This window comes from Rhinopithecus bieti, unplaced genomic scaffold, assembly GCF_001698545.2.
Source record: "Rhinopithecus bieti isolate Rb0 unplaced genomic scaffold, ASM169854v2 scaffold_56246, whole genome shotgun sequence".
NCBI classification, from domain to species: Eukaryota; Metazoa; Chordata; class Mammalia; order Primates; family Cercopithecidae; genus Rhinopithecus; species Rhinopithecus bieti.
Genome location: NW_016821943.1, coordinates 422,378 through 448,034, shown reverse-complemented (window position 1 = coordinate 448,034; position 25,657 = coordinate 422,378). Strand labels below are relative to the sequence as shown.

The following is a 25,657-nucleotide window of genomic DNA, read 5'->3' as shown; positions in this document are numbered from 1 at the left end:
GACGGATAGTTTTGAGTCTTCTCCATTCTCTGTGAAAGACCCCCCATTCCCCAGCCATCCCCCACTCCTACCTTGTTCTTAGAGCAAACTAAAGGCAACTGAGGGTGCACACACAGCCATGAGCCCACCTGCCAAGGACTAGTCCCATCTGCTTCTTCCCGTCCCCGTGGAAGTGGCCCCTGATACGGTTTGGATCTGTGTCCCACCCAGATCTCATGTCGAATTGTACTCCTCAGTGTTGGAGGAGGGGCCTGGTGGGAGGTGACTGGATCATGGGGGTGGATTTCTCCCTTGCTGTTCTCCTGATAGTGAGTGAGTTCTCATGAGATCTGGTTGTTTGAGTGTGTGGCTCCTCCCTCTCCCCTTTTGCTCTCTTCCTCCTTCTCCGGCCATGTCAGATGTGCCTCCTTCTCCTTCACCTTCCACTTTGACTGTCAGTTTCCTGGGGCCTCCCAGCCATGCTTCCCGCACAGCCTGCAGGATTGCGAGTCAGTTTCCTGGGGCCTCCCAGCCATGCTTCCCGCACAGCCTGCAGGATTGCGAGTCAGTTTCCTGGGGCCTCCCAGCCATGCTTCCTGAACAGCCTGCAGGATTGCCAGTCAGTTTCCTGGGGCCTCCCAGCCATGCTTCCCGCACAGCCTGCAGGATTGCGAGTCAGTTTCCTGGGGCCTCCCAGCCATGCTTCCTGAACAGCCTGCGGGACTGTGAGTCATTTAAACCTCTTTATTCATTACCCAGTCTCAGGTAGTTGTTTACAGTAGTACAAGAACCTCCTAATACATCCTCTCTCTCTGATGTAAGGTGTCCTCTCCTGGCATCTGATGCCACCTCCACTCTGTCCTTACCATTCTGTGTCCCCCGCACCTCACATTCTCTCATCAGCCCAGCACTGCCTGCCTGCAGCCGGTGACCTGCATGGGTCCTGCCTGTTGGACATTTCCTGTTCTCCACCTCTGACCTCTCAGGGGCATTTACCCCTCAGTGCCTGAGCCGCAGCTCACACCCTAAGCTCTTGGAGGGAACCTGCAATTCATGCAGCAGCAGCTCCCTGGAGCCTCCTTGAAAGGGACTTCTGGCCATCTGCCAGAGAAAGCGCACACTCACAACAGGAGATGCCCAGGCCCCTTGAAGGCTGCAAGATCCAGGGCCTGAGCCGACACCCAAGGGGACACAAAATGCCATTGCTCCTCCCCCGTTAGAATGGGGGCTGGTGGAAGGGCAGAATCATGGCTCCCACCTGATTCCTAATGGAATGGAAGGGCAGGTGAATCACTTGAGGTCAGGAGTTCGATGGAGACCAGCCTGGCCAACATGGTGAAACCCCATCTGTACTAAATAATACAAAAGTTAGCTGGGCATGGTGGTGCGTGCCTGTCGTCCCAGCTAATCCAGAGGCTGAGGCAGGAGAATCGCTTGAATCCGGGAGGCAGAGGTTGTAGTGAGTTGAGATCGTGCCACTGCACTCCAGCCTGGGCAACAAGAGTGAAACTCCATCTCAAAACAAACAAATAAATAAATAAATTAATTAAAATATGCCAGGCTGATCTATGGCCACAGAGGCCAGGCAGTCCAGGGGTGGGCACTGGCTGGATGGGAGCATAGGGGACCTTCCATTGGAGGCTTCCGCGTGTCATGGGCTCAGGTCCTGGCTGCGTGCTCTCGAGCACGCAGGTGCCCTTGTCCGTGAGAGGGGTCTCCAACCAGCCCTGTGGGCCGTGTGGTTCACCTGGAGGTGATGCGTGTGGACATTTGGGGGTGTGACATCTGGGGCTAGAGTGTAGTGACGGCACCTCCTCCAGGAGAGGATCTACCCTGTGGGCTCCAGGATGAGGAGTGTCCCCCTAAAGTCCACAATCAGGCAGCTGAAGGAGCAGAGATGCTCTCCTGTCAGACTGTTTCACAGACCATCCCACACAGTGAGGAGAGGTGGCCAGGCCCTTTATTAAACATTCCCGGGAGGCTCATGGCCGGGGAACTGCCACTCATTTGGAAGGCACTGGGTCCTGCGCCCAAGTGAACTGTTTCCAGGAGGTGCCGCTGGAGGGAAAAGGGCTGCCTGGGGCCAGGGAGGCTGCCTGGTTCTGCCTCCCGGGCTGGGTCAGTGGCTTGCCTGTCCCCAGGCCTGGGGGACCTTGCAGGGTCTGTTTGCTCCTGATCCTCCTGATCCCTTGGGCTGGTCATGGGCCGGGTGTGTGCCAGCCGGCAGGTCACAGCTTCTTCTTGGGGCAGTGCTGCAGGGCCGCCCCCAGGGCCTCCGTCACGCGGTCCACATTCTCGCGGGTGGCATTGCGGCCCAGCAGGCCGATCCGCAGCACCTGGGGGGCACGGGCCAGGCCGACGTCAGCCTCCCGCCTGGGACCCACCTGACCCTGACCAACGGCTGGCCAGAGCCAGGATGGGCTCTCCTGAGCAAGGACCACCCACTCAGTGTCCATGAGGGGAGCTGAGAGCCCCGTACAGGTCGCAGAGGAGGCCCCCGAACACCCAGGCCAGGGCAGGCTCTCCTCCCTCTGCACCCACAGCCATACGGGAGGGCAGGGTGGTGCAGTGAAGGCCCCTCCCCACTGCCACTCAGAGACACAGCCGGACCCAGGTGTGGGGCTTCCCGGCTGGTTCCAGGGTCTGCTCAGAGGGAAGGAAGGACGTTCCGAGTGGAATCACAAAGGCTGCACCTGGTGACCTCAGCAGGCTGGGGTGGGAGCAGGGGAGACAGGACGCACTTTACTGGATACCCCTTGGAGAGCAGACCCTTCTGGACGCTCCTCGGTCTGGGCTCTTGGATGACCCTGGCCTCCCCCAGACCTGGTGCACAGTCCTGCTCAAGGAGGGGTGGTGGGTTTGGTTTCTGCCAAAGGCCCTCGAGGCACTCCCTCTCACCTTCCCCGTGGAGGGCCCGAGGCCGCCTATGATCTGAATGTCGAAGTGGTCCAAGACGTAGCTGACGATGTCTCTCCAGTCATAGCCAGCGGGCACAGCTACAGCAGTGACCGTGGGCAGCCGGAGCGCCTGCAGGAGGGACCTGGCTCAGTGAGTGGGTGAGAGGCCCTACACGGGCCTTCGTGACAGCTCTTGGCTGGGGCCATCTGCCCTGGTTTCAGGCTACAGAGGAGCCGGGGGAGAAAGGGCTGGGGGAGAGCAGGGTCCCCACCCTTCAGGAGGCAGTGGATGGGCAACTTCCTACTGGGAGATCACAGGCCGTCCTGAGATCTGGCATCAGAGGCTGGGAGCTGTGACTTCATGGCTCCTGTCGATACTGCTCCCTGGACCTGGGGCCACACCACCCGGCAACCGCCCCCTCTTCTCAGGAGCCAGTGTCCCTCCTGAGGGAGCTGGGCAGGAGCCCCTCATCCTTCCCCATGGGTGCAGGGCTGCCCACTGCCAGGGGCCTCCTTACCGGGTCCTTCACGAAGAGCTGCAGCCCCAGCGCCTGCAGGCGCCTGTGCAGATACGCTGTGGCCTCGCGGTGCTGGCGCCAGCTGTTCTCCAGGCCCTGAGTGGAAGATGGCACCAGTGGGCAGTGGCATGGGTGGGGTAGGCAGGAAGCCCCGCCCTCTGTGGTGCAGGAGGAAAAACCTGACTCTGCGGGCCTTGGTGCAGGGGAGCCCCTGGAGCTCCCCGTTTGGCTTTGCCCAGGAGCAGGGCCTGGGACTACCCCAGGGCAGGAGGAAACATCTGGGTCTGGGAGAGACAGAGGAGGGGTCTGCAAGAGACGGGGTGGGGGGTCTGCCTGTGGCCCCGGAGGAGAGGAGGGGAGAACGCCTTGCATGGGGGAGGGGGTTGAGCAGGGAGGGGAAGGGTTGTTGGACTACACAGGGCTGGGGTGGATCAGGGCCAGGGCTCAGGCTGCTGGCTTCCAGGCTCCCTGTCCTCTCATGGCCGGCTCCCCGACCTGGCATCTTCCCCAGAACTGCTCCTGTCTCAGCTCCGGACAGGTGAGGGGTGGTCTTCCCAGCCCTGGGCCTCTCAGTGTCATCACCTCGGGTCCTCCCGGTCTCCAGCCACCAGCTCCCATGGCCACCCCAGGTGGGTCCCCCGGGGCAGCAGCTGCTCTCTACTCTGGCCCTAGCCTGTCTTCCCTGAACACGTGCCCCTGCAATCCTCACTCTGCCAGGTCCCCACGCCTCCACCCTTGACTGTGCCCTGGTCCTGTTCTCTCCCTTCTCTGCCTGACTCACAACCCCCACCCACCTTTACAACGCTAGATCCTCTCCCTGTGTGAGCGCTTGACCCTTCGCCTTCCCCCAGGGGTGCGGGTGGCATCCAGCTTACGGGGGTACCCTGGCACTAACCCAGCCCTAGGCAGTGGCTTTATGAGTGGACCCAGGAGAACTAACATGGCGGGCACGGCCTTGCAACCTCACGGGAAGCTTACTGCAGCCTGGGGACCCTTCCTGGACTCTGGACTGGTGGCTGGCAATGGGCCCTGTGGGACACAGGACAAGCCTGCAGGACCTTCCAGTCCCTCACTTTACATCCATGCCCACCTATCCGCAGGCTGCATGTCTCTGGCCCCTTCGGCGGCCTCCCCTTCTCTGAGCCCGCCACTCACCGGGCCTCACTTACTGCTTCACACGGCAGTGGAATGGTTGGGAGCGTCCACACTTGCCCCATTGCTGCATCTGTCCCTGGGGCTGTGTCCTCCCAGCCCTGCCCACAGCCAGTGCGCCCGGGGCCCGTCCTCTCTCCCCCCCACTGAGGGCCTCTCTCAGGCAGGCTCCCTTCTCTCTGTGCACCAGGAATGGTTCCTTCTCTGCAGGCCGTGCCCTCGACCATCCAGCCAGTGGCCCTATCTCCCTTCTATATCTCCCTCCTGTGGGAGTGCAGCCCACGCACCTGTTCCGCAATTGAGGGCCGAGGCTCGTCTCTCAGGCCGTACAGGCCTGAATGACGGGGATCCGTGTGGCGAGGTTGATGGTTACCTGGAAGGATACGAGGGGGGGCTTGGTCCAGCACCGATGGCAGGCTCGCCGCGGGGGGCAGACGGGGCATTTAGCTCTGTCTGCCCCAGCCCCAACAGCCCAGGCTCTCTGAGCACAGGCCAGTATCCCCCACAGAGGAGTCTCATCTGGGTTCAGAACTGTGGACCGGGAAGGCAGCTTCATCTGCCAGAGAGAGCATGGCTCTATGTGGGGCCCGGCCAGGATGCAGTGGGTGGTACAGGAGCAGAGACACGCACCACCGCCACCCTGCTGAGCCCCTCAGGCCCAGCGTGCCCACGAAGCCAGCACTGGCCCTCTGTGCCCACTGGGCTAGGGCAGCTTTCCTGGAGCCTTGTCCCTGTGTGTAACATAAGGGGCCTTGGGTTTATGGTCAAGGTTGTCTTTTGAGAGGGGGTAAACTGAGGCCCAGGAGTGGGGAGATATGGCAGGGCCAGGTCCAAAGTGCCCGAGGATGTGCTGGGACCTCTGAGCGGCGGGGACAGTGTTTGTGGAAGGGGCAGTGGGGGCCATGCCCTTGCCCAGAGCCTCGGGGCAATCGAGGAATGGGGAAACCCAGGGTGGGGCATTTGACTGCCTGATGCAGGTGAATTCTGGGACTCCAATTGGGGTTCCTGCAGCATGAAGGTGGGGGGCTCGGAGAATCCCTGAGTGCACTGAAAGGTCAGCGTCCCCCCAGCCAGCCATGCCCAGCCCCCCCACACCTTCCCGTCCCTGCCTCACATCCTGGGCTGGTCGTCACAGCCCCAGAAGTTGGCCAGCCACTTGATGTCCAGGTAGAAGGAGAAGGGCTTCGTCTTGCGGGAGTACATCTTCTTTCTGGGGAGGAAAAGCAGCCTGAGCACCGGCCCCTCAGTTTGGGCTGAAGGCCGGAGCAGTCTTGCTGGCTGTCCTGTTTCACAGGAGTGAGGTGGAGTGGGGCCCCCAGGAGGGCCTGCCCCAGCTGCATTTGTACTCAGGGGCCAGTGTGAGACCGGGCAGGTCCTGGGTCCCTCAGCTGTCCAGTCCCGCTGGCCCTTGGACCCAGCCTGCACCTCTGCCCATGTGGGTGTGACCCTGCGGGGGGCACCGAGGCCAGCTGCCTCCATTCGGTGTGCCCCTTTCTCTCCCCCAGCCCTTCCTACAGGGTCAGCCTTCATTTCTCACATCATCCAAAGGTGACTGCTTTCGGGCCCCAGGGCACACTGGCCAGGCTTGAAACTTTAAATATGTCCATCTCTACAACTCCAAGTTGGTGGGCCAGCCCCAGTCTCTCCCCAGGCTCCTGACTCACACCCAGCCGCCTCCTTCACCCTCCCCTGTGGTCCAGTGGGCATCTCAGACTTCCCATGTCCAACACCGAATTCCTGACTTCACCCCAAGGTCCTCTCTGCTCTGGGGAACGGCACCTCCAGTTGCTAGGCTGCAGCTGGATGTGAACCGCCTGTGAGGCCTGGCCCTCTTCCCCCACCCCTGCCTGGCCTGGCTCGGAATCTGGACACCAGGAGCGGGAGGTGAGATTGGGACTGCAGGGGGCACCATGTGTGGTCCACGTTGTCCGTTGGGGCAGCCCCTGGAAGCCGAGCCAGGGTGGGTCAGGGTGCTGGGCCCCAGGCCCTCAGTTCTTTCCTGGCCACACCTTGGTGTGAAGCTGGGAACTTCCAGAGCAGTGGACTCTGCACCCTGCACATGCCCACGGCCCTCCCCTCGCCTGGCCTCCCACTCCCCGTGAACGCAGTGCCTTTGGCCTCCCGGAGCGTGGGCAGAAGAGTGCCAGGTGCTGGAGGAGCCTGGGGAGCCCTTCCAGCCTGGCTCCTGCCCCTCCTGCCTCGGGCCACCTGAGCTCCCTGCAAGCCCAGCCCTGCACAGAGGTGAGGGTCTGTGGGTCACTCACTTGGCCTTGTCACTGAAGGAGATGAATGAGGTGCCTGGAGGGGCGTTCAGGACCTTCTGGGAGCCTGAGTACAGGATGTCGATGCCTGTAGATGGGTGGTTTGCTTGGGATGGGTGAGCCCCACCACAGGGCAGGCCAGTCCAGTGGGGTGCCTGCCTAGCTAATGGGCTGGTGGGCTACGACCCCACCAAGAATCCGTACATGATGGGAGGGGAGACATGGAAGGGAGTCCTGGGTTCGAATCTCAGCACTGCTGCATGGCAGCCATGACCTCAGGCCTGAGCCTTTTAGTGCAGCTTCTCCCTCCGCTGTGCTGGTCCCCAGGGACAGCCCCGCCACCCCTGGCACCATGTCCCTGGGTCCCTCCCCAGGTCCCTGCTTTCAGTAGTAGTTTGAGGATCAGCCCAGAAATCCCTCCCTTCCTGCCTGAGATCTCCCAAATCAGGAGGGGCTCTGCAGAAACAGAGAGGCTCCCATGGAGTGGGCGGGCAGGCACCGTAGTGGGTGCAGGGTGCAGGCTCTCCCCCTAAACGATGGGCACAGGAGGCTCCTTGGTCCCCTCGGCCGGCCTGGCTGAGGTTCCCTGCAAGGTGATCCTGTGCAGTGGTGCTCACTGCTATGGGCAGCCTGGCGGGGTGCAGGGTGGATGTGAAACTGAGCCTCTGGGGGTTGGCAGAGGGGTCCCCTACACCTGATTGACTGGAGCCCTGGCCCTTCCTCTTCCCACTGCTTCTACTACAGCTCTGGGGCCTCTCAAATGTCCCCCACCAGCTATCCCCCCTGCCAGTCCCCATGCCTGGATCTGAAAGCTCAGTGGAAACACTGGGGTGCCGGGTAGTTCATGGAGCTGCTCTTGCCCCGGTAAGGAGTGAGAGTTTCCCTGGGCCTGGTGGAGATGAGGCCGAACCCGCAGTGTTGGCTGCCAGACGCGCGCTTCCAGCAGGGCTTCCTGCACGCGGAGCCCCTGGCTGCTTGGGCTGGGTAGGGCCCTCAGAGCACACCCTTACCTTGCTGGTCCATGTAAAGAGGGGTCCCACCCAGGGATGCCACCGAATCCACCAGGAGCAGGCACTTGTACCTAGAGAGGGGGGATGGAACAGAGGGCCGCAGGTGAGGCAGGGGCCGCTGGAGGGCTTGGGCCCCAGCCTGGATGGGGTTTCTGAGCCTCAGGCTGGTAAGAAAGGGGGGTGCCTCCCACCTATACCCCAGGAGTTGGCCAGTTGCCTTCTCCTGCCTGTCAGGATCCATCAGGACCTGTGGCTCTTCCTTTTCCAGCCCTCATCATTGGAGCAGAAGGAGCTGGGGGAGTGAGGGAGCATCACGGCCCTGGTGGGACCCAGCTGCAGGGCGCTGCGGCGGTGCTGAAGAGGGTCAGCCGGGCAGTCTGTGGTTCCCCAGGGACAGCAGGCACATGAGGGCCTGTGTGGACCCCAGGGACCAGGGTGGCACCAGGCTGGGCCTCCCTCTGCCAACAGCTGCTCGGCCCAGCCACTGGCCAGAGTCCAGGGCCGGAGGGGACAGAGTCCCGGAACAGCACAAACAGCAGCACCGCGAACTCTCACCCTCCGAACTCTCACCCTCCTCCACCTTCATGTTTTCTTGTAAAGAAAAAAAAGATACAGAAAGTATCTCGTGCTGGCTGCAGGTGGGGACGGCCTGGGTGTTGCTGAAGCCAGCCAGGTGATGTTTGTGAGCTTTATTCATGGCCACGGTCCATGCAGCAAGCTGTCCGGGCTGGGGGCCCTGCTGAAGGATCCTCCCTGGCCGTGGAGTTTCTCTCCTCTGTCCTGTGCTCAGACCTGCCGACCGGACCGCTAGGTCCCGAGGGGCTCTGTCCCCATTTCTCAGGAATCCCATCTGACTCCTTTCAAGGCCCTGCCCTGTGCACCCCCATGTGGGGGTGAGGGAGGCTGGAAGAGGGAAGTGGAGGGCATCAGGCAGCTTTAGTGCCCTTGGAATCTCGGGGCGAGGTGGGGACAGGCCCTGGCAAGATCTGGAGGTCTGCGCCAAGCCCTCTTCAGTCATGCGGACAGAGGTCAGTGGGCACCGTAGGGGCACTCGGCCAGGGAGCACCTGAGCCTGCCCCGGGGCCTGGGGGTGTCTTTAGACTCAGCCCAGAGCAAAGAGGACCTGGGAGGTGCTTGCACCCCACACCATGTGACAGAGGCCGAGGTGGGGACCAGGGGCAGAAGCGCCAGAGAGACCAGTACCTACCCCTCCCCACAGCCTGGCTCTGAGCTGTGCTCCTGCCCACCGCCCTGGGGCCAGGTTCACCTGTGGCAGAGTTCCCCGAAGCCGTCAAGGGGCTGCAGCACGCCGGTGGACGACTCCCCGTGGGTCAAGAACAGCAGCACCGGCTTGTGCTGGGCCAGGCCCTGGGGAAGCAGGGATGGCTGCAGGCGAAGCTCAGAGGGGCAGGGGCCAGGACCCCCCCAACAAACCCCCCATGGGTGGCGCAGCTCCAGGCAGGAGGGGCTGGGTGTGCTTCAACCCCTCCCTGACAGTGTGCATGCGAGGAGGAGGCTGGGGCATCTCCGATTTGGGAGGAGGGCTTTTCCAAGAACAGGACTTTTGTGCAGAGATGGAGGAAGGGTGGCCCCAGCCTGCTGCCCGGCCTGTGAGGGCTGTTGCTAGATGGACGGAGTCCCCACACTCCAGGTAGGTTGAGGCTGACTTCAGCCCATAGGGTGGAGTATCCTGAGTGTCAGGGTCATGCTCTGCAGCCCTGACCACAACCCTGCCTCCTGCCTCCAGCCCCTCTGGCCCTGCCCACAGGACCAGGCTCCTGACTCAGTTTCCCTGCCAGACAGAAGCCTCCCTACCAGTCTTCCCACCATTCCCAGGTAATGGAGCCTCCCCTGTGGCCACTCAGGAGATGCTAGGATGGGCTGAGGGCCAGCCATGGGCCCAGCCTTCCGGCTCTGATCCCACCCCCTGGCTGGCCACTTCCAGGCAGCCTATGAGCCAGCATGCCCCCCAACCTCCTTCCAGACCTGACCCCCACCCGGGGTCTCCCTACCTCCTCCACCTCCTGCAGTGTGTAGTGGCCTCCAGGGTCCTTGGTCATTGGGTGCACTCGGGCTCCTGGGTGCGGGACAGAGTGGGCTGTGAGTGTCCCGCACACACTGCAGAAGCCAGTGTTGGGCACCCATGGCCCTGCTGAGCAGGGGGGCCCTGTGAGGGCTGGATCCCACCCTGGCTGCCTGAAGAGGAGGGTGCACTCTGCCCAGTGAGAGCCTCTCTGTGTGTAGAGCCAGGGCCATCTTGACCCCCGACTGTTGGAGCCAAGGCTCCTGGGGTGCTCTTGACAGAGCTCAGCTCAAACACCCTTTCTCAGGTCACACTGGCCAGCACCTCCCCAAGCAGAGTGAGCTCCCGGGGGTTGGGGCCGCACCTGGCCCAGGGCTGGCACAAGGAGTGCACCTGGCCCAGGGTTGGCACACCACTGGTGTGGTGGATGACAGAGTGAAGGATGAGGGGTGAGTGAGGAAGCAGTCTTGCCCTCTGTTGGAGCTGGGGACTTCAGGAATCAGGCCCTCGTCCCCTCCTTCTCTCTCCCCTATCCTGTGTGCTGCTCGTGGCCAGGGTTGTGGGAGGGGAAGAACCTGCAGCGGAGGGTACAGAATGGGGACAGGGGAGGCCATATACCGCAGGCATCTGAGCCTGGGTGCCCTGATGTCCACTTGGGGTCCTGGCCTCTGCCGACCCTGGGTCCCCTTGAAAAGTCTGTGGACTTGGGATCGGGACCCTCTTGGCTGTGGCGGTTGGTTGAGTATTAACCAGCGTGGCCATTGTGGAGCTGGCCAAGCCGATGTCCCTCAATGCCACAATCAAGCACTAAACCCAGGGCACACTCCTGCTCCTGTCTCTCCCAGAAAAGTGTACTCCAGAGGCAAGTACTCTGTCCATACCTCCGTATTTTGTAGATCACATCAAGGTTCCAGAAGGGGGGCTGCTGAGATTTGAGGGGAGGCTTCAGCTTCTGAAACCCCACCCTGTCACAGAGCAGAGCTGGTGCCTGGGGCCCTGGACAGCAGCTCTCAGGAGTGTGTGCTGGGACCAGAGGCTTCCCTGCAGTGCCATCCCCCACGCGCTCCAGAAACAGCTCGAGGCGACTGGAGGGATCGGGGCACCTGTGCTACTCCTAGCCCTATCAGAGTCAGGCTCCATGAGTGCCCTGACACCACCTGGAGGAGGCAGTGGGCTGAGAGGAGGTACGTGCGTGCAGGGCCACAGGGTGGGTAAGCGCTCACCCAGGGACAGGGCCGCCAGCTTCAAACAGAGGGAGACCAGGGAGGCCTTGAAGGATGGAGCCAGGGCCGTCCCCACCTGGCTCTCTCCCTTACCCATGCGCTCCCCGACGTCCATGGCTCGCTGCCCCCAAATGCCATTGACCCCGACCAGGAAGGAATCCCCAGGCTCCAGCACATTGACCAGGGCGGCCTCCAGGGCACAGTGTCCGGAGCCAGTGATGACCAGTGTGAGCGGGTTCCTGGTCTGGAACATGTACTGGATGCCTTCCTTGATCTCATCCATGATCTGCGTGTGTGTGGGAACAGGGTGAGACCCAGGCTCCCCGCCCTCCGAGGCAGGAGGGGCAGGAGCCAGGCTGGAAGGGCTCCCCAGGCTCCTCCAGCACCTGGCACTCTTCTGCCCACCCTCCGGGAGGCCAAAGGCACTGCGTTCACGGGGAGTGGGGAGGCCAGGCGAGGGGAGGGCCGTAGGCATGTGCAGGGTGCAGAGTCCACTGCTCTGGAAGTTCCCAGCCTCACACCAAGGTGTGGCCAGGAAAGAACTGAGGGCCTGGGGCCCAGCACCCTGACCCACCGTGGCTCGGCTTCCAGGGGCTACCCCAATGGATAACGTGGACCACAGATGGTGCCCCCTGTCTGTGATCTGTGTGTGGCTGGGTAGAGGGTGAGACCCAGGCTCCCCGCCCCCCCGTCTGTGATCTGCCTATGTGTGGGAACAGGGTGAGACCCAGGCTCCCCGCCCCCCCTCGTCTGTGATCTGCGTGTGGCTGGGTAGCGGGTGAGACCCAGGCTCCCTGCCCCGCTGTCTGTGATTTGCGGGTGGGAACAGTGCGAGACCCAGGTTCCCGGTCCCCCCTCGTCCGTGATCTGTGGGTGGATACAGGGTCAGACCCAGGCCCCCGCGAGTGAAGAGACAGTGACCTCTCCCCTCGTCCGTGATCTGCGGGTGGGAACACAGGTGAGACCCAGGCCCCCGAGTGGCCCCCCGCTCCTACCTGGTACATCTCCTTGTCCATTGGCCCGATGATCTGCATTCCCCCGGCCGACATGATGCGAGGAGCCAGGTTGGAGGGACCGGGCCCCAGCAGGAGCCGCTTGGGGATGGAGAGGGGCTTGAGCAGGGCCTTGGGCGGGGGCACCAGCAGCTTGTGAGAGGCCATGGTCTGCACCCAACCTGCCGCTTGGGGACCTGGGTCTGCACTGGACTTGACCAGAGCCTGGAACATTTCCCGGTAGGCGGGACACAGAGGTGAGAGGTGAGGATTGGTGGACAGGCTTCCACGGCAGCCCTGCCTTTTGCTTTTGTTCCCTGAGCCTTATCTGTGCTTGTCCTGCGGGTCAGGGTCAGGCAGCAGGGGACTGAGCCCTCAGGCAGAGGGATCCTCCAGGGCTGAGTGACAGAAAAGCAGCGTGTGACAAAGGTGTCCTCACCCCAGCCCTCCTCGCTCACCCTCTGAGTCCTGCACGTCCAGCCCCTCCGATTCTGCTTAGCTCAGAGGTCAGAGAACTGTTTCTTAAAGGGCGGGAGCACAGATCGTCGAGGCTTTGCAGGCCCTGTGGTCTATGTTGGAACAACTCAACCCTGCCGTGTGCTTGCAAAGCAGCTGCCAGTGGTCTGGGCGTGTTCCCATAAATCTTTATTTACAAAAAGCAGTGGCAGGCCAGACTGGACCCATGGAGTGCAGTTTGCTGACCCTGGCACAGCTGATGGGAAGGCTTGTGAACCAAAAATAAAATTTGAAGACCTCCCGGCAACCGTCTGAACGGGCTTCCCTGTCCGCCGCGGCACTCTAAACTTTAACCTGGAAGACGTTCGGGCCATGCCACAGCATCCCCCGCCAGCATTAACATCGACGCAGGCCTTAAGTCTGATAGGAAGCGTTTACCATCTATTTTCTCTCTAAAGCCCGCTACCTGGAGGCGCCGTCGGCTCTCCACAGCCTCTATTTCATAACCCAGACACCCCTTTCTGCTGATACAAACTCTTCAATCAGTCGACAATCAGAACATGTTTAAATCTCCCTATGACCTGGAAGCCCCCAATTCGAGTTGTTCCAGCCTTCCAGATGGAACCAACATTCGATCGATGCTCATGTCTTCCTAAAATGTATAAAAGCAAGCTGTGCCCCCATTACCTTGGGCACTTGTGGTCAGGGGTGCACCCTTGAGCTTGGCAAGGATGTCCCCCCTCCTGAGGCTATGCCGCGGGTGCATCCTTAGCCTTGGCAACAAAAACTTTCTAAATTAATTGAGACCTGTTTCAGGTACTTTTTGGTTTACAGGCTCAATTTAGCAAACAAACCTGCACGGTGTACAGACACACACAAGGCAGGGAGTTGCACAGTGAGTTTCGGCATGCTGCATTCCAGAGACGTATAGAAATTCTAGTTATGTATACGTTTTAGATTGAAAAGAGGAACCAGGTGCCGACTTCAGATAATAGGGAAGTCTAATTACTTCTACATTTCCCAAATACAGAGGTTCCCCCCACAGCCCCCGGGGCCTGCCTGATGGTCACCACGTGATCTTTGCTCTCCTCAGTTTCCCTCTGACAACTATCTTGGTGAAATCTCTGACCCTTCCTTTTCTGCTATGCTCATGTCCACCTGCTTCCTGTTGGGGTCTCAAGAAAGGGGAACTGGCACAGTGAAGAGGGGTGTCCAGTGCGTCTGGCTACTTCCTGCTGAAAGGGAGTTCGGGTGATAGGTCATGTTTTTCCCTTTCTTGCTCTGGTCGTGAAGGGAATAAAGGGTCATGAAAGCTTATGCATGGAGGTGCGTGACGGGATTCCGTCAAGAAGCCCCACGTAAATCGAGCTGCCGTTGCAGGCCGGTATTGGGACTGCATAGCCGTCTGCAGGTGGAATTGTTGTCATCTGGAACATAGAAACTTAACGAGAGCATTAAAAAAGGCAGGGACCAACTATGAAAAGAAAAATCGCTGAAGAGAAAGGTCTGAGGAATGGGAGAAGCCAAGGGGTTTTTTGAAAACCAGTCAGGAAAAGTTTGGGCCCAGTCTTGGTTACTTTGGGAAAGTGTGTGTAGCCATTTGGCTTGTTTGAAGATTTCTTGGGCATTGGTTTCCACTTCTCCAGAAACATTAATGTAGGTGCAACAGGTCCTGTTGATGACAGCACAGACCCCTCCTTGTTCAGCTAGGAGGTAACCCAGAATCACCTGTTACCAAGCAGCGAACTCCTGCTGGCAACTTGTAGAGCTGACAGACAGGTGCCAGCGTTTGCTATTTCAAGGGAGGCAGTAGGTTCTCTTAGTTGTGATTTCCCGGTAAGTAAAACCTCCCCAACGGGTAAGAGTTGTGATAGTTCCCACAACTCTGGTCACAATAAGTCTCAGGGCCCTTTTCCTTCTGAATAGAATTCTGAATTGGAAATGATGTTCAAGACAGTGATTTGGGTGGGAGCTGTTGTTCCCAGACTACAATCACCATGGTGTTGAGAATGATCAAGGTGGGATAGGGCTAAAGCTGGAAAAGGGTTTAAATAGTTATTAGCGAGGCTGCTTGGCCCTAAGAGCCCAGGAGGGCAGGATGATTATTTTGATTAAAATGTTGGGAAAAAAGGAAATGGGCCTTTTGACAGTTTTAAGAGGCCTCATATGGGGGAAAGACTATGTTTTTGTGCTGAGGGAGGAGGTTTAAAAGCAGGCGGGTGCCAGTGCATGGTGTAGGATGTAAACTAGGTGGCACGACGGTTATTTCCTGCACTGGTTACATCATTATAGTAACATACATGATGATATTAGGAGTGCAGGGGGTGGTGTATACTGGGAGCCCCGCTATATTGGTCCAGTTTAACGGCTTATAAACTGGCAGTGATGAGATAGAGTCGGATTTTTTTTTTTTTTTTTTTGAGATGAAGTCTCACTCCGTCGCCCAGGCTGGAGCAAAGTGGCATGATGTCAGCTCACTGCAACCTCCACTTTCCGGGTTAAAGTGATTCTCCTGCCTCAGCCTCCCGAGTAGCTGAGATTATAGGTGCCCACTACCACGGCCGGCTGATTTTTGTATTTTTAGTAGAGGTGGGGTTTCACCATGTTGGTCAGGCTGGTCTCGAACTCCTGACCTCAGGTGATCCACCTACCTGTACCTTACAAAGTGTAGGATTACAGCTGTGAGCCACCGTGCCCGGTCAGAGTCAGAGTTCTGACTGTAGGAGGCTAAGGCCTCAAATGGGTCAAAGTTAGCCACATGAGTGTTATTATAACAAGGTGTACATCCCAAAATAACATTACGAATTAAGGCAGTTTCAGTGATATTATAAGTATGGATGGTGGGGGAAGGGACGTGATAGCACCAAGAGGGAGATGATTTCCAGTTTACCAGCACAGAAGGAAATGGTCGGGGTGGGAAGGAGTGGTGAGAAGAATAATGAAACCCCAACAGTATGGTTTGGTTGGAGACAGGGTGCGCTTGCAAAGAAGAATCTACGTGGCTTGGAGTAGCGGGTTTTGGACGGCAAAGCCAGCCACACAGAGGATTTTCTCCTCTCACAATAGCATATGAGATGCTGCAGATGATATTGTCAAACCAAGAGGATTGGGAAGTTTTTATATGAGAGATAAAGAGAAAAACTTGTAAGAGAGAAAAAAGGGGTCTCATTGTTCTAATTCAAGGACGGTTACAAAAGTTGTTCCAAGTGTAATTAGAAAAACCACTTTGCAAATAAAAATCTAGCGCAAGCTGAATAATTGTATCTGGGTCTTGAGAAATGGGGGTTGGATGAAGATTAAGTAAATTGGCTGGGCGCAGTGGCTTATGCCTGTAATCCCAGCATTTTGGGAGACCGAGACGGGTGGATCACCTGAGGTCAAGAGTTCAAGAACAGCGTGGCCAACATGGTGAAACTCTGTCTCTACTAAAAATACAAAAAAAAAAAAAAAAAAAATTAGCCAGGCATGGTGGTGGGTGCCTATTATCCCAGCTACTTGGGAGGCTGAGGCCGGAGAATCACTGGAATGCGGGAGGCGGAGGTTGCAGTGAGCTGAGATCGCACCATTGCACTCCAGCCTGGGTGACAAGTGTGAAACTCTGTGTCAAAAAAAAAAAAAAAAAAAGTGAATTGAGGATAATCTCAGAAACTTGGAGGACCTAGAAACCCGTCTGGAGCACGTAAGGAAAGGACAAGGGAGGGGAAGGAAAGTGAATGATAAAGACAGCCAAAGGCTTACGTGGTATCCTTTGCTTCTGAAGAGAGGTTAGCGTCACCTGGTTGTCTGCAAAACAAACATCATAGATCTTCCAAGGGCTCAGAGTATAAGCAGACTGGAGTTCTCGTGCTGGGGCGGACTTTATGCGGCAAAGGTGGACCCAAGGGGAGAATCCCTGCAGTTTGACAGCTGTGGGAGAGGCTACGAGGACTTGAAAGGGTTCAGTCCAGAGGGCCGGAAGGGCTTTTCTGTCTTGAGGCAAAGTTTTTAAATATACCCAGTCCCCCAGGTTAACAAAGGGCTTATTTCTGATGAGGAGGGGTCGGATTTTGGACAAGATTTGTCCTGGTATGCAGTAGTGGCCTGGATAGTTTGCCAGGGAGGCAACATATTGAGACAGATAATGAGCCTCTGGGTCAAGTAATAAGTCCGTTTGTAAAAAGGGACATCCAGAAAGAATTTCTAAAGGGCTAAGGTGGGTTGAAACCTTTGGGAATTATTCTGGATCTTAACAGGGCAATAGGAAGAAGAGTTATCCAAAACAGTTGAGTTTCTATAGAGAGTTAGTAGAAGGGTTTTCAAAGCTAGATTGGCCCTTTGATGACTGTGGGTGGTAAGCAGCATATAAGTGATATTTTATTTGGAGGGCCTCGCTGATTTCTGGAGTAATAGAAGAAATACAGGCCAGGCCATTGTCTGATTGGAGGGATTGAGGGTCCCCAAATCAAGGAATAAAGTGTTCTAAAAGAGCCGTAGTTACTTCTGAGGCTCTTTCTGTTTGAGTGGGGAAGGGTTTAGTCCAGCCTGTGAAAGTGTCTGTAAAGACTAAAAGGTATCTGAATCGCTTACGCGAGGGCAGAGTCAGCTTGCCAGTCCTCCCTGGGACAGGCCCTCTACGTTGAATAGGTTGGAGGAAGGCCAGGGAGTTCATTGCACCCTCAGGATTTGATTGACAGCAAATTGGGCAGGATTGAGAAATGTCCCACAGAGTTGGGGTTAGGCCCTTGAAAAAGAGGGTCTCTGAAGGCTTGTAAAGTTTCCGCTCCCCGGGTGGGTAGCTTGATGGAGATTTTAGAGGATTTTCCATCGTGGAGCCTCAGGGAGGAGAAATTTGTTTTCAGAGTTTTGAAGCCATCCCTCAGGAATGAATGTGAAACCCTGTTTTAGTGTCTTTTGTAATTTTTGTGGGGTGTGCTGGGGTTTTGGTGGGGTTGGGTGGGGAAAGAGGGTGGCCCAGCAGCTGGTTTAGTTTGTTTATCTGCTTAATTATTCCCTTTGGCAGGATTCGAGTTATCTTTCTAATGAGCCGGACAGTGAAGGATTTTGCTTCACTGTCTTGCTAGAAGACATACAGTTGGGAAATGTATGTCTTCTAGCAAGGTTGAAATTTCAGGGGCATGCTGAATAGGGGTGTTATGGGCTGTGAGAAGTGCATGGTTAGTGGTTGTGTTATGGGCTGTGAGAGATCCTCTTTCCTTACAGTGGCTGCATGGACACGCGTCACGTGACACGCACAGGCTGAGTCAGGATGTAAGTCACTTGAGCTTTATTCCAGTCCCCTGTTAGAGAGCTGTGATAAGGGATATTAGTTCAGCTTTTTGAGCCAAGGTGGTTCCTCTGGGTAGAGGACCTGATTCTATGACTTTAGTTAGGCTAAGTATAGCACAGTCTGAAATGTGTTATCTCCCTTTAAAATGAACCTGCCACCATCAGTGCACCAGGTGGAATCAGGAATTTTACGTGCAGTGTCCTTTAGATCAGCCCTAGCACTGCACGTAAGATCAATAGTTTCTACACAGGAACGTCCAAGAGAAGCCATAGGTTTTATAGAGAGTTCAGGAGTTTGCAAAAGAAGTGATTGGTACTTATGAATTCTATTATCCGAAATCCAATAGAAGGCCTTAAAATTTAGAATATCCAAGACCTGATGAGGGGTAAAATGGTTAAGGTTTGTCCTAGAGCGCTGTTTCTGAGGCTCCTTGGACGAAGAGGGCCACCGCTGCTAAGCCTCGTAAGCAGAGGCGCTATTCCTCGGATACCAAGTAAACGTTTTTAAAAATATGCTACAGGGAGCTTAGAGGGCCCCAGATCTTGGGCTAAAACTCCCAAAGCACTTCCCCTTCATTCATGTACATTCAGAAAGAATGGCTTGGTCAGATCTGGTAAGGTTGAGGCCGGGGCTCAGATGAAAGCCTGTTTTAAAGTCCTTAGAGCTTCATGTTATTAGCCCACGTGATAGGTTGTTCCTCAGCTCTTTTGAGGGTTTCATATAAAGGTTTTGCTACTAATCCAAAGGAAGGAGTTCATATTCTGCAAAACCTGGCCATACCCCCTAAGGACCAAAGCTGTTGTTTGGTTCCTGGAGTTGTCATGTTTAAGATAAGATCTTATATTTCATATTTTATTTTTAAATTTATTATTTATTTTATTTTATTTATTTTTGAGACTGAGTTTTACTCTGTCGCCCAGGCTGGAGTGCAGTGGCATGACCTTGGCTCATTGCAACCTCCGCCTCCTGGGTTCAAGTGATTCTCCTGCCTCAGCCTCCTGAGTAGCTGGGACTACAGGCACCTGCCACCACGCCCAGCTCACTTTTTTTTTTTTTTTNTCCTCATTTGTGACATGTAAATAATTTCTACTTATAGAGTTGTTTTAGGCATTATTCTTGATCTAGTATTCTGTATATTTCATATTTTATTTTAAATTTATTATTTATTTTATTTTATTTATTTTGAGACTGAGTTTTACTCTGTCGCCCAGGCTGGAGTGCAGTGGCATGACCTTGGCTCATTGCAACCTCCGCCTCCTGGGTTCAAGTGATTCTCCTGCCTCAGCCTCCTGAGTAGCTGGGACTACAGGCACCTGCCACCACGCCCAGCTCACTTTTTTTTTTTTTTTTTTTTTTTGTATTTTTAGTAGAGATGGGATTTCACCATGTTGGCCAGGCTGGTCTCGAACTCTTGACCTCAAGTGATCCGTCTGCCTCGGCCTCCCAAAGTGCTGGGATTATAGGTGTGAACCACTGTGCCGGGCCTAAGATAAGATCTTTATAAGTGCTAGAGAGGCTCTTTGTGCTGGGAGTTAAGATAAGACCCCAAAATTGAACACCTGTGTGGAGATTTGTACCTTAGAAGGAGATACTTTGTACCTATAATCAGCAAGTTTGTTTAGTACTAATACTGTGTTTTGGTCTGGAGCAGCTTTGCTAGGACTACAGATTATAGGTCATCTACATACTGGAGTAGATTGCCATCTGGGAGAAGTTGCAGTGTGGACAGGTCTTTAACTAGGGCCTGTCTAAAAAGGTGGGAGCTATCTCTGAATCCCTGGGGGAGAACTGTCCAAGTTAACTCTTGAGCTATTTGAGTATCTGGGTCTTGCCATTCAAAAGCAAACAAATATTTGCTATCTGAGCATAGAGGAATGCAGAAAAACACATTCCTAAGATCAGGAACTGTAACACAAGCTGTGGCGGAGGGAATCTGTCCAAAAAGGGTACAAAGGTTTGGGCCAACAGGATGAATAGGAATAACAGCTTCGGTGATGACTCTAAGGTAGGAGCCATCTGGTTTCTTTACAGCTAAAACAGGAGTGTTGCAAGGCGAGCTGCGCGGGTACACTCATCCACGGGTTAGACATTTCTGTTGTTAGAGGTTTTAGCCCTTTTCATGCTTCTGGTTTCAAGGGGTATTGGGGGGTTCTGGGGAACTTACTGGGATTTTTAAGTTGAATGACGACAGGAGCAGCTGATATTGAACGGCCAGGAATAGTTTTCCAAACCTCAAATGGCACTTGTTTTAGAATGTGAGGTTCTATAGATTGTAGCAGCTCTTTTGGTGATGTGTGAGTTACAACAGCGAGAAGGTGAAGCCTTAGCTACAAAGTAGCTTGTAATTTTGTGAGTAAGTCATGCCCTAATCATGGAACAGGGCAGTTTGGCAGGACTAAAAAGGAGTGGGTAAAGGAATAGCCTTCCGTTTTACAAGGGAGTGGTGGTGTGAAGCAGCCTCGTCGGTGTTTTCCATCCACACCTGTGAGGAAAATGAAGGACGAGCGCATTGGGCCACAGTAAGTGTTTGAAGCTGAATAACTGGCCCCTGTATCTCCGAGGAACGTTGCCTCTTGTTCAGTCTCAATCAGATTTCCCCAGGGCTCCTCCATCGAGACAGAGAGGTTAGGGCCACACAGCCCCGTCAGTCATTTGGAGAATGACTTTCAGAGGCTTGGAGAGAGTGAGAGGTGCCATCCTTGCCCTCATCCTTGTCTTTGTTCTGCAGGACTCCCTTGTTGGGTAGGTTGGCACGGCTGTGGCTGTGATGGCCCAGAAGGAAGATGTGTCCCACGCCCTGTCGTGGGGGAGAGAGGGAAATGCACGCTTCCAACAACCCTCTTGTGTGCAGTAAGGACAGGGTCCTGGGGGCAGCTTGTAACTCAGAGGTTTGGGATATTCTGTACTCCGGTGTCCTGGATTCCTGAAATAATGACAGGCCCTTGTTCTGCTAGTGTTATAGGGACAAGCCTTGGGGTTAGTAGCAAATGAAAAGAATGTGCCAATGCTGTTGCCATGTCAGTAGCTTGACCATGCCATTTTTCCTCCTCCAATTGAGCCTTGGCCCTCAGGGGTTCTGGGGTCTAAGTTGGTGTATTTATGCATGGACTACACCAGTCTAGTTTGGAAAAGAGCAGGGGTTCTCAGGTGGCTCCTGAGTGATTTCTCGTAATTTAGAAAAATTAACAAGGTTTATTAGATTTTTTTTCATTCCTTCCAACAAGTAAGTTATAATCTCATCTGCCCCTGCCTCTGTCTGGACCACCTCAGCAGCCTGGTATTGCCAGTGGGTTCTGTGTTGGGGACAGATTTTTCCCAGCTCTATTAGCATTAGGATTATGAGCGTGAGCTTTATCTGCCCCAGCTTGAGCTAAAGACCATATGTGTGATTTTTCTTCATGGGAACAACAAGTAGTTAACACCACAAATATGTCTTGCCAGATTAAATCAAAGACAATAACTAAAGCTCAAAATTCTTGAATGAACTTAGTGGGATCCTAGCTAAATGAACCCAGTGTGGATTTGAGAAAGATCAGACATTGGAAAAGGGACATGAACTCGAATTGTTCCCAAATCTCCGTTTGCCACCTTGTGGAGAGGTAAAACGCTTGTGGGATCTTCTGAGGACTCTTTGCTAGTGGCATGTGTGAGTATGTGAGAGGGATAGAGTATCTGGTCATGGGGGCAGGAGGGTTGACTGGGGGATGGAGCAGATGGAGAGGGTGCAGGTGAAGCGGGAGCAGGCTGCAGAGAGTGTGATGGGCAAAAGGAAGGGTCATCTAAGACATCAGAATCGGGGAGGGAGGAAGTTCCTTAGAAGCATATGTGACAATTTCTGTGTAATTTTGGGTTTTGGGATAAAGCCTAAAAGACTTGACCACATGGGACCTCTGCATCCTTTCTGAGATTCCAGCAAAATGAGTCTAGTTGTAAAATAATATTCCAATCCAGGGCCCCATTAAGAGGCCAATATAAATTATTGGGGAGCATATATTGAACCCCAGATATATTACAAAAGAAAACTATATGCTTCCTTTTCAGAGTTTGTGGGTCAAAATGAGACCAGTTTTGAAGAATGCAATCCAAGGGCGAGTAGACGGAATTGAAGAATGAATTGGACCCATGCTGGGTTCACATCAGGTACTGCAAGATTCCCGAGGTGTCCCTGAGGGACTTGGACCTCGCCTCTTTGGCTCACTCTATTCGGGGGCGTCCACCACAGATGGAGGGCCTGCCCTTGCCTGAATGACCACTCCAGGTGTGCCCGTGTTTGAGTGGTCAGCTCAGACCTAAGGGGAAGGAGAACTCACCCGTAACTTGGGATGCGGTTTACGCCTGAAGTGGAATCCAAAAGTGGGTCTGCAACCAGTGGGGTGTGTCTGCGCAGAGTGGGGGTCACTGCTGCTCGTTTCCAAGGCGTGGTTTACAGGGCATTAAGTGACAGTGGACTTGCCACCCCAAAGGGCAATAGTAAATTCGCTCTTTTGTCTTGGCCTTGAGGTAACACCAGGTAGCGCCCTTGGCCAGAAACCCTCAATTGCCGAAGAGTACTCAAGCTGGTTCCCTGGCGGTTTGAAAATAGAAAAGAACCCTGGCTAATTCCTCACCCCTAAGGGCAATGATGGAAGGATATCTCTTCTCTAGGGCTTCAGGATCCCACTGAAGAGTGGTCTTGGCCAGGGCCCTCAGTTCCCGAGTAAAGAACCAGATCATCAAGGGAAGCAGGGAGGGAAAAGGATAGAATCGGCCGGGGTGCGGTGGCTCAAAGCCTGTAATCCCAAGCACTTTGGGAGCCGGAACGGGCGGATCACGAGGGTCAGGAGACTTGAGACCATCCTGGGCTTAACGTGGTTGGAACCCCCGTCTCTACTAAAAAATACAAAAAACATAGCCTGGCGACACCCACGCCCCCCCGGTGGCCGGCGCCCTTCAGTCCCGTACTTGGAAGGCTGAGGCGAGGAGAATGCGGTAAACCCGGGAGGCGGAGCTTGCAGTGAGCTGAGATCTGGCCACTGCACTCCAGCCTGGGCGACAGAGCGAGCTCCGTTCAAAAGAAAAAAAAAAAAAAGGGAAATGCCCACTGAAGTCGCCACATGCACCAACCCAGGTGCCGGGCGAGGTGTTGGAGTCCCAGCATCGGGAAGTGCCGACTCGCTGGGCTGGTAAGAAGAATTTACAATGACAGCATGGGTTTGGAAGAGAAAGTTTTATTAGGAAGCAAGAATGCCTGACACGCAGGAGGGCAGTGGGTGCCTCCTGCCGGAGGACTCGGCACCACTGCCCGGGATTTTCCCTTAGCGAGCCATTCTCGGACCTCACGGCGGGAGCTGAAGGGTGATTCGCCACCCCCGCATACACATGCCTTACATTTGTAGACATTCTGGTGCCTTAGTTGAGCGGCAGGGGGTGCACCTGAGTTTCATCAGCCATGCATTCCAGAGCATGTATAGAAATCTAGTCTTCTACTTATTAAACTTAGGTTTGAAAGGCACGGCATCGCGAACCCCGGTCCCCCACCACTTTAGGACTGCAGGAGACGCCTTTACATTACTTCTACAATTCCTTCCCACAAATACGGAGCTTTGCCTCTGGATGGCCTGGCCTGATGGTCACCAGGTCGGTCTTTGCGCCTCAGCCAGGCTCACAGGTTGTGGAGCTGGCCTCTCTGCCAGCAGTGCTCGCTCCTGTCTCTTGCCTCAGCTCCCCGGGTCCCTCCCAGGGAGTCATCCCAATATGTCCATGTCCTCAGCTGCCATCAGGCCCACTTCGCCCCCACCTGTCACATCACTTCTGTTGACTGGCTGCTCCTCCCTGGGGCAGGACCCCCTCTATGCAGCTCATTGTGTGCCCGGCATGGCATGTGTGAGAGCATAGAGGTTCTGGTCACAGAGTTGGCTGGGACTGGTCCTGCGAGGGTGGGTGACCAGGCCCTCGGGAAGCCAGAAGGTGTCTGTGTGCTTTGTTCCAGGGACGCAAGTGTTGTGTCGCATTGTCCTCTGTCAACGTAACCTGGAGAAGCTGTTGCAACCACCAAGGGAGGGTGTTTCCTCAGGCCAAGAGCTTATTGGGAGCTTAGGAGCTACTGACGACAGCAAGCTGCAGGGCAGGTAACCGACCTCTGTCTCCCAGGAGTCCAGGGGATAAGGGCCACCTGGACAGGTGCCCAGGCCATTCCAGCCAAGGCCAGCAGCAGCAGTGCCCTGGGAATGGCCTCTCGCAGCTGTGAAACGGGAGCTGAGGGCACCAGCTGCTCAGCTCACCTGCCTTTCTGGGCCCTGGGGTGGGCCTGGGCTGGCAGGATGGGGTGTGAAGTCCGGGTCAGGAGCCGGGACTGGCCTGCCTTGCCCTCCTGGGCCGGACTGACCTGGGGTTGTCTTAGTTCCCCAGACGAAGTCACCAGTGGAACCAGCCGGCCTGCTACCTGACACACAAGGTCAAGAACTGAGTCTCTTTTAAAAATTTAACTTGTTTTGTTGTAATTTATATAAAATAATGCAAACAATTTCTTTGGGTCTGATGCCCGTCTCACTGAGGCAGGCGAGCCCGTCACCCTTAGGTGCTCTAGGGAGATGATGTGTGGCCTGCCAGTCTCACGGTGCTCTCGCTGCTCCTGCCAGGCGTCCCCGCCGTGCACCATTTTAATTGAACCCCGGCTACACCAGCCTGTCGGGACATCCAGGCTGCAGGTGGCCATTGGGGGCATTCGCCCTTTCACAGGCGGCAGCTGGGTTCCAAGAAAGGGGAGGATTGGTGTAAAACCCACTGCCTCAACTTGAGGGCGGGACCCCTGGGCCATGGGGCTTGTGCATGTAATGCAGTGGTGCCTCGGGGGTGTCCAGCACAAGTTACTCCCTCCAGGTCACGGCCTGAATGGCAGGAGTGTTGGTTCTGGCAGGTGAGGGTCCTGCTGAACGGATGTCACCCAGTGGCTCCTGATGATACGCCACGTCCTGGGGTGCATGTTTGGGTGCTGTACCCGGGTCTGGTGTGCCATGAGGGCTGCCACACATGCCTATGCTGTGACCCCATCCCTGGAACAACCCCTCCCATGCTGAGCCTGCTGCTGCGTCCCTGCTTAGCACAGGTGCCTGTGCCCAGGACTGGGCGTAAAACCAAGCCCTGTGTGGACAGCCTGCCCATGCTAGGCCAGGAATCCAGCCGTGTGGAGGCAGGGCTGTCCCTGGACCTCTTATCTATGAAGTGGAGTAAAGTTCTCACCTGGGATGACAGGGCAGATGTCAGGGGCCACGTGTGATCACAGTAATGAGGGTTGTGGTGGACAAATCCGGCTCTGCCTCTCCCACCTGGGCCAAGGCCGCCCTGATGCACTGCCCCCTCCCCATGTGACCCTGGCCAGACTGATGGTCCTCCCAGACAGGGGTCGGGGACATGTGGAGCACCTCCCTGGGAGTCAGCACAGCCCCCTAAATGCTGGAGGACTCAGAAGCCATTTCCAGGCGGCCTCCAGGGCTCCTTTCCCCAGCCTCTGGCTGTGGCGAGTTCTTGGCATTGGTGGGTGGGGTGGGGGCAGGAGGTGGTGTAGAATCCAGCACTGTCTTCCTGGCGTTCACTCTGCATTCCTAGAGGAGAGGAAGCCTTGGCCCCTCAAGACCTTCCCAAGCCCATGCCACAGAGATGTGAGCAGAGACCCTGTGTGGGATTGGACAGGACAGGCCTGGCCCCCTTCCTGGAGGTGGCTGCAGGGGGCAGGACAGGTAGGGCCACCTCAGCTGTGTGACCCTGGCAGCTGCTTATCCCACTGGGACCCCACGTCCTCATCTGCACGGCAGGGACAGGCAGTTGGGCAGTGAGGGCCACGGTGACTTGTGGGGAGAGGGCAGCTGCCCACTGCCGCAGTCTCTGGACTTTGCTCCTGGGCC

General features: G+C 55.8%; 1 protein-coding gene and 1 long non-coding RNA gene across 3 annotated transcripts; one reads left to right on the top strand and one right to left on the bottom strand.

Moving 5' to 3' along the window:
- Window positions 1-1,917: 1,917 nt before the first annotated feature.
- On the bottom strand, window positions 1,918-12,611 carry AGXT (alanine--glyoxylate aminotransferase). Its single transcript, XM_017860652.1, is given in 13 exon segments — window positions 1,918-2,315; window positions 2,878-3,006; window positions 3,395-3,634; window positions 3,636-3,886; window positions 3,889-4,051; window positions 4,834-4,919; window positions 5,659-5,756; window positions 6,811-6,895; window positions 7,818-7,888; window positions 9,085-9,185; window positions 9,830-9,894; window positions 11,157-11,349; window positions 12,059-12,611. Coding segments are annotated over 13 exon segments (1,821 nt in total). The 5' UTR covers window positions 12,290-12,611; the 3' UTR covers window positions 1,918-2,207.
- Window positions 12,612-19,745: 7,134 nt separating this feature from the next.
- Window positions 19,746-22,507, top strand: LOC108521099 (uncharacterized). 2 transcript variants are annotated; one of them, XR_001883122.1, is made up of 3 exons: window positions 19,746-19,782; window positions 20,506-21,423; window positions 21,819-22,507. It is a non-coding gene; the product is annotated as an uncharacterized LOC108521099 (long non-coding RNA). The 2 variants fall into 2 exon arrangements; XR_001883123.1 differs by having other exon boundaries at window positions 19,773-19,858.
- The last annotated feature ends 3,150 nt before the right edge of the window (window positions 22,508-25,657 follow it).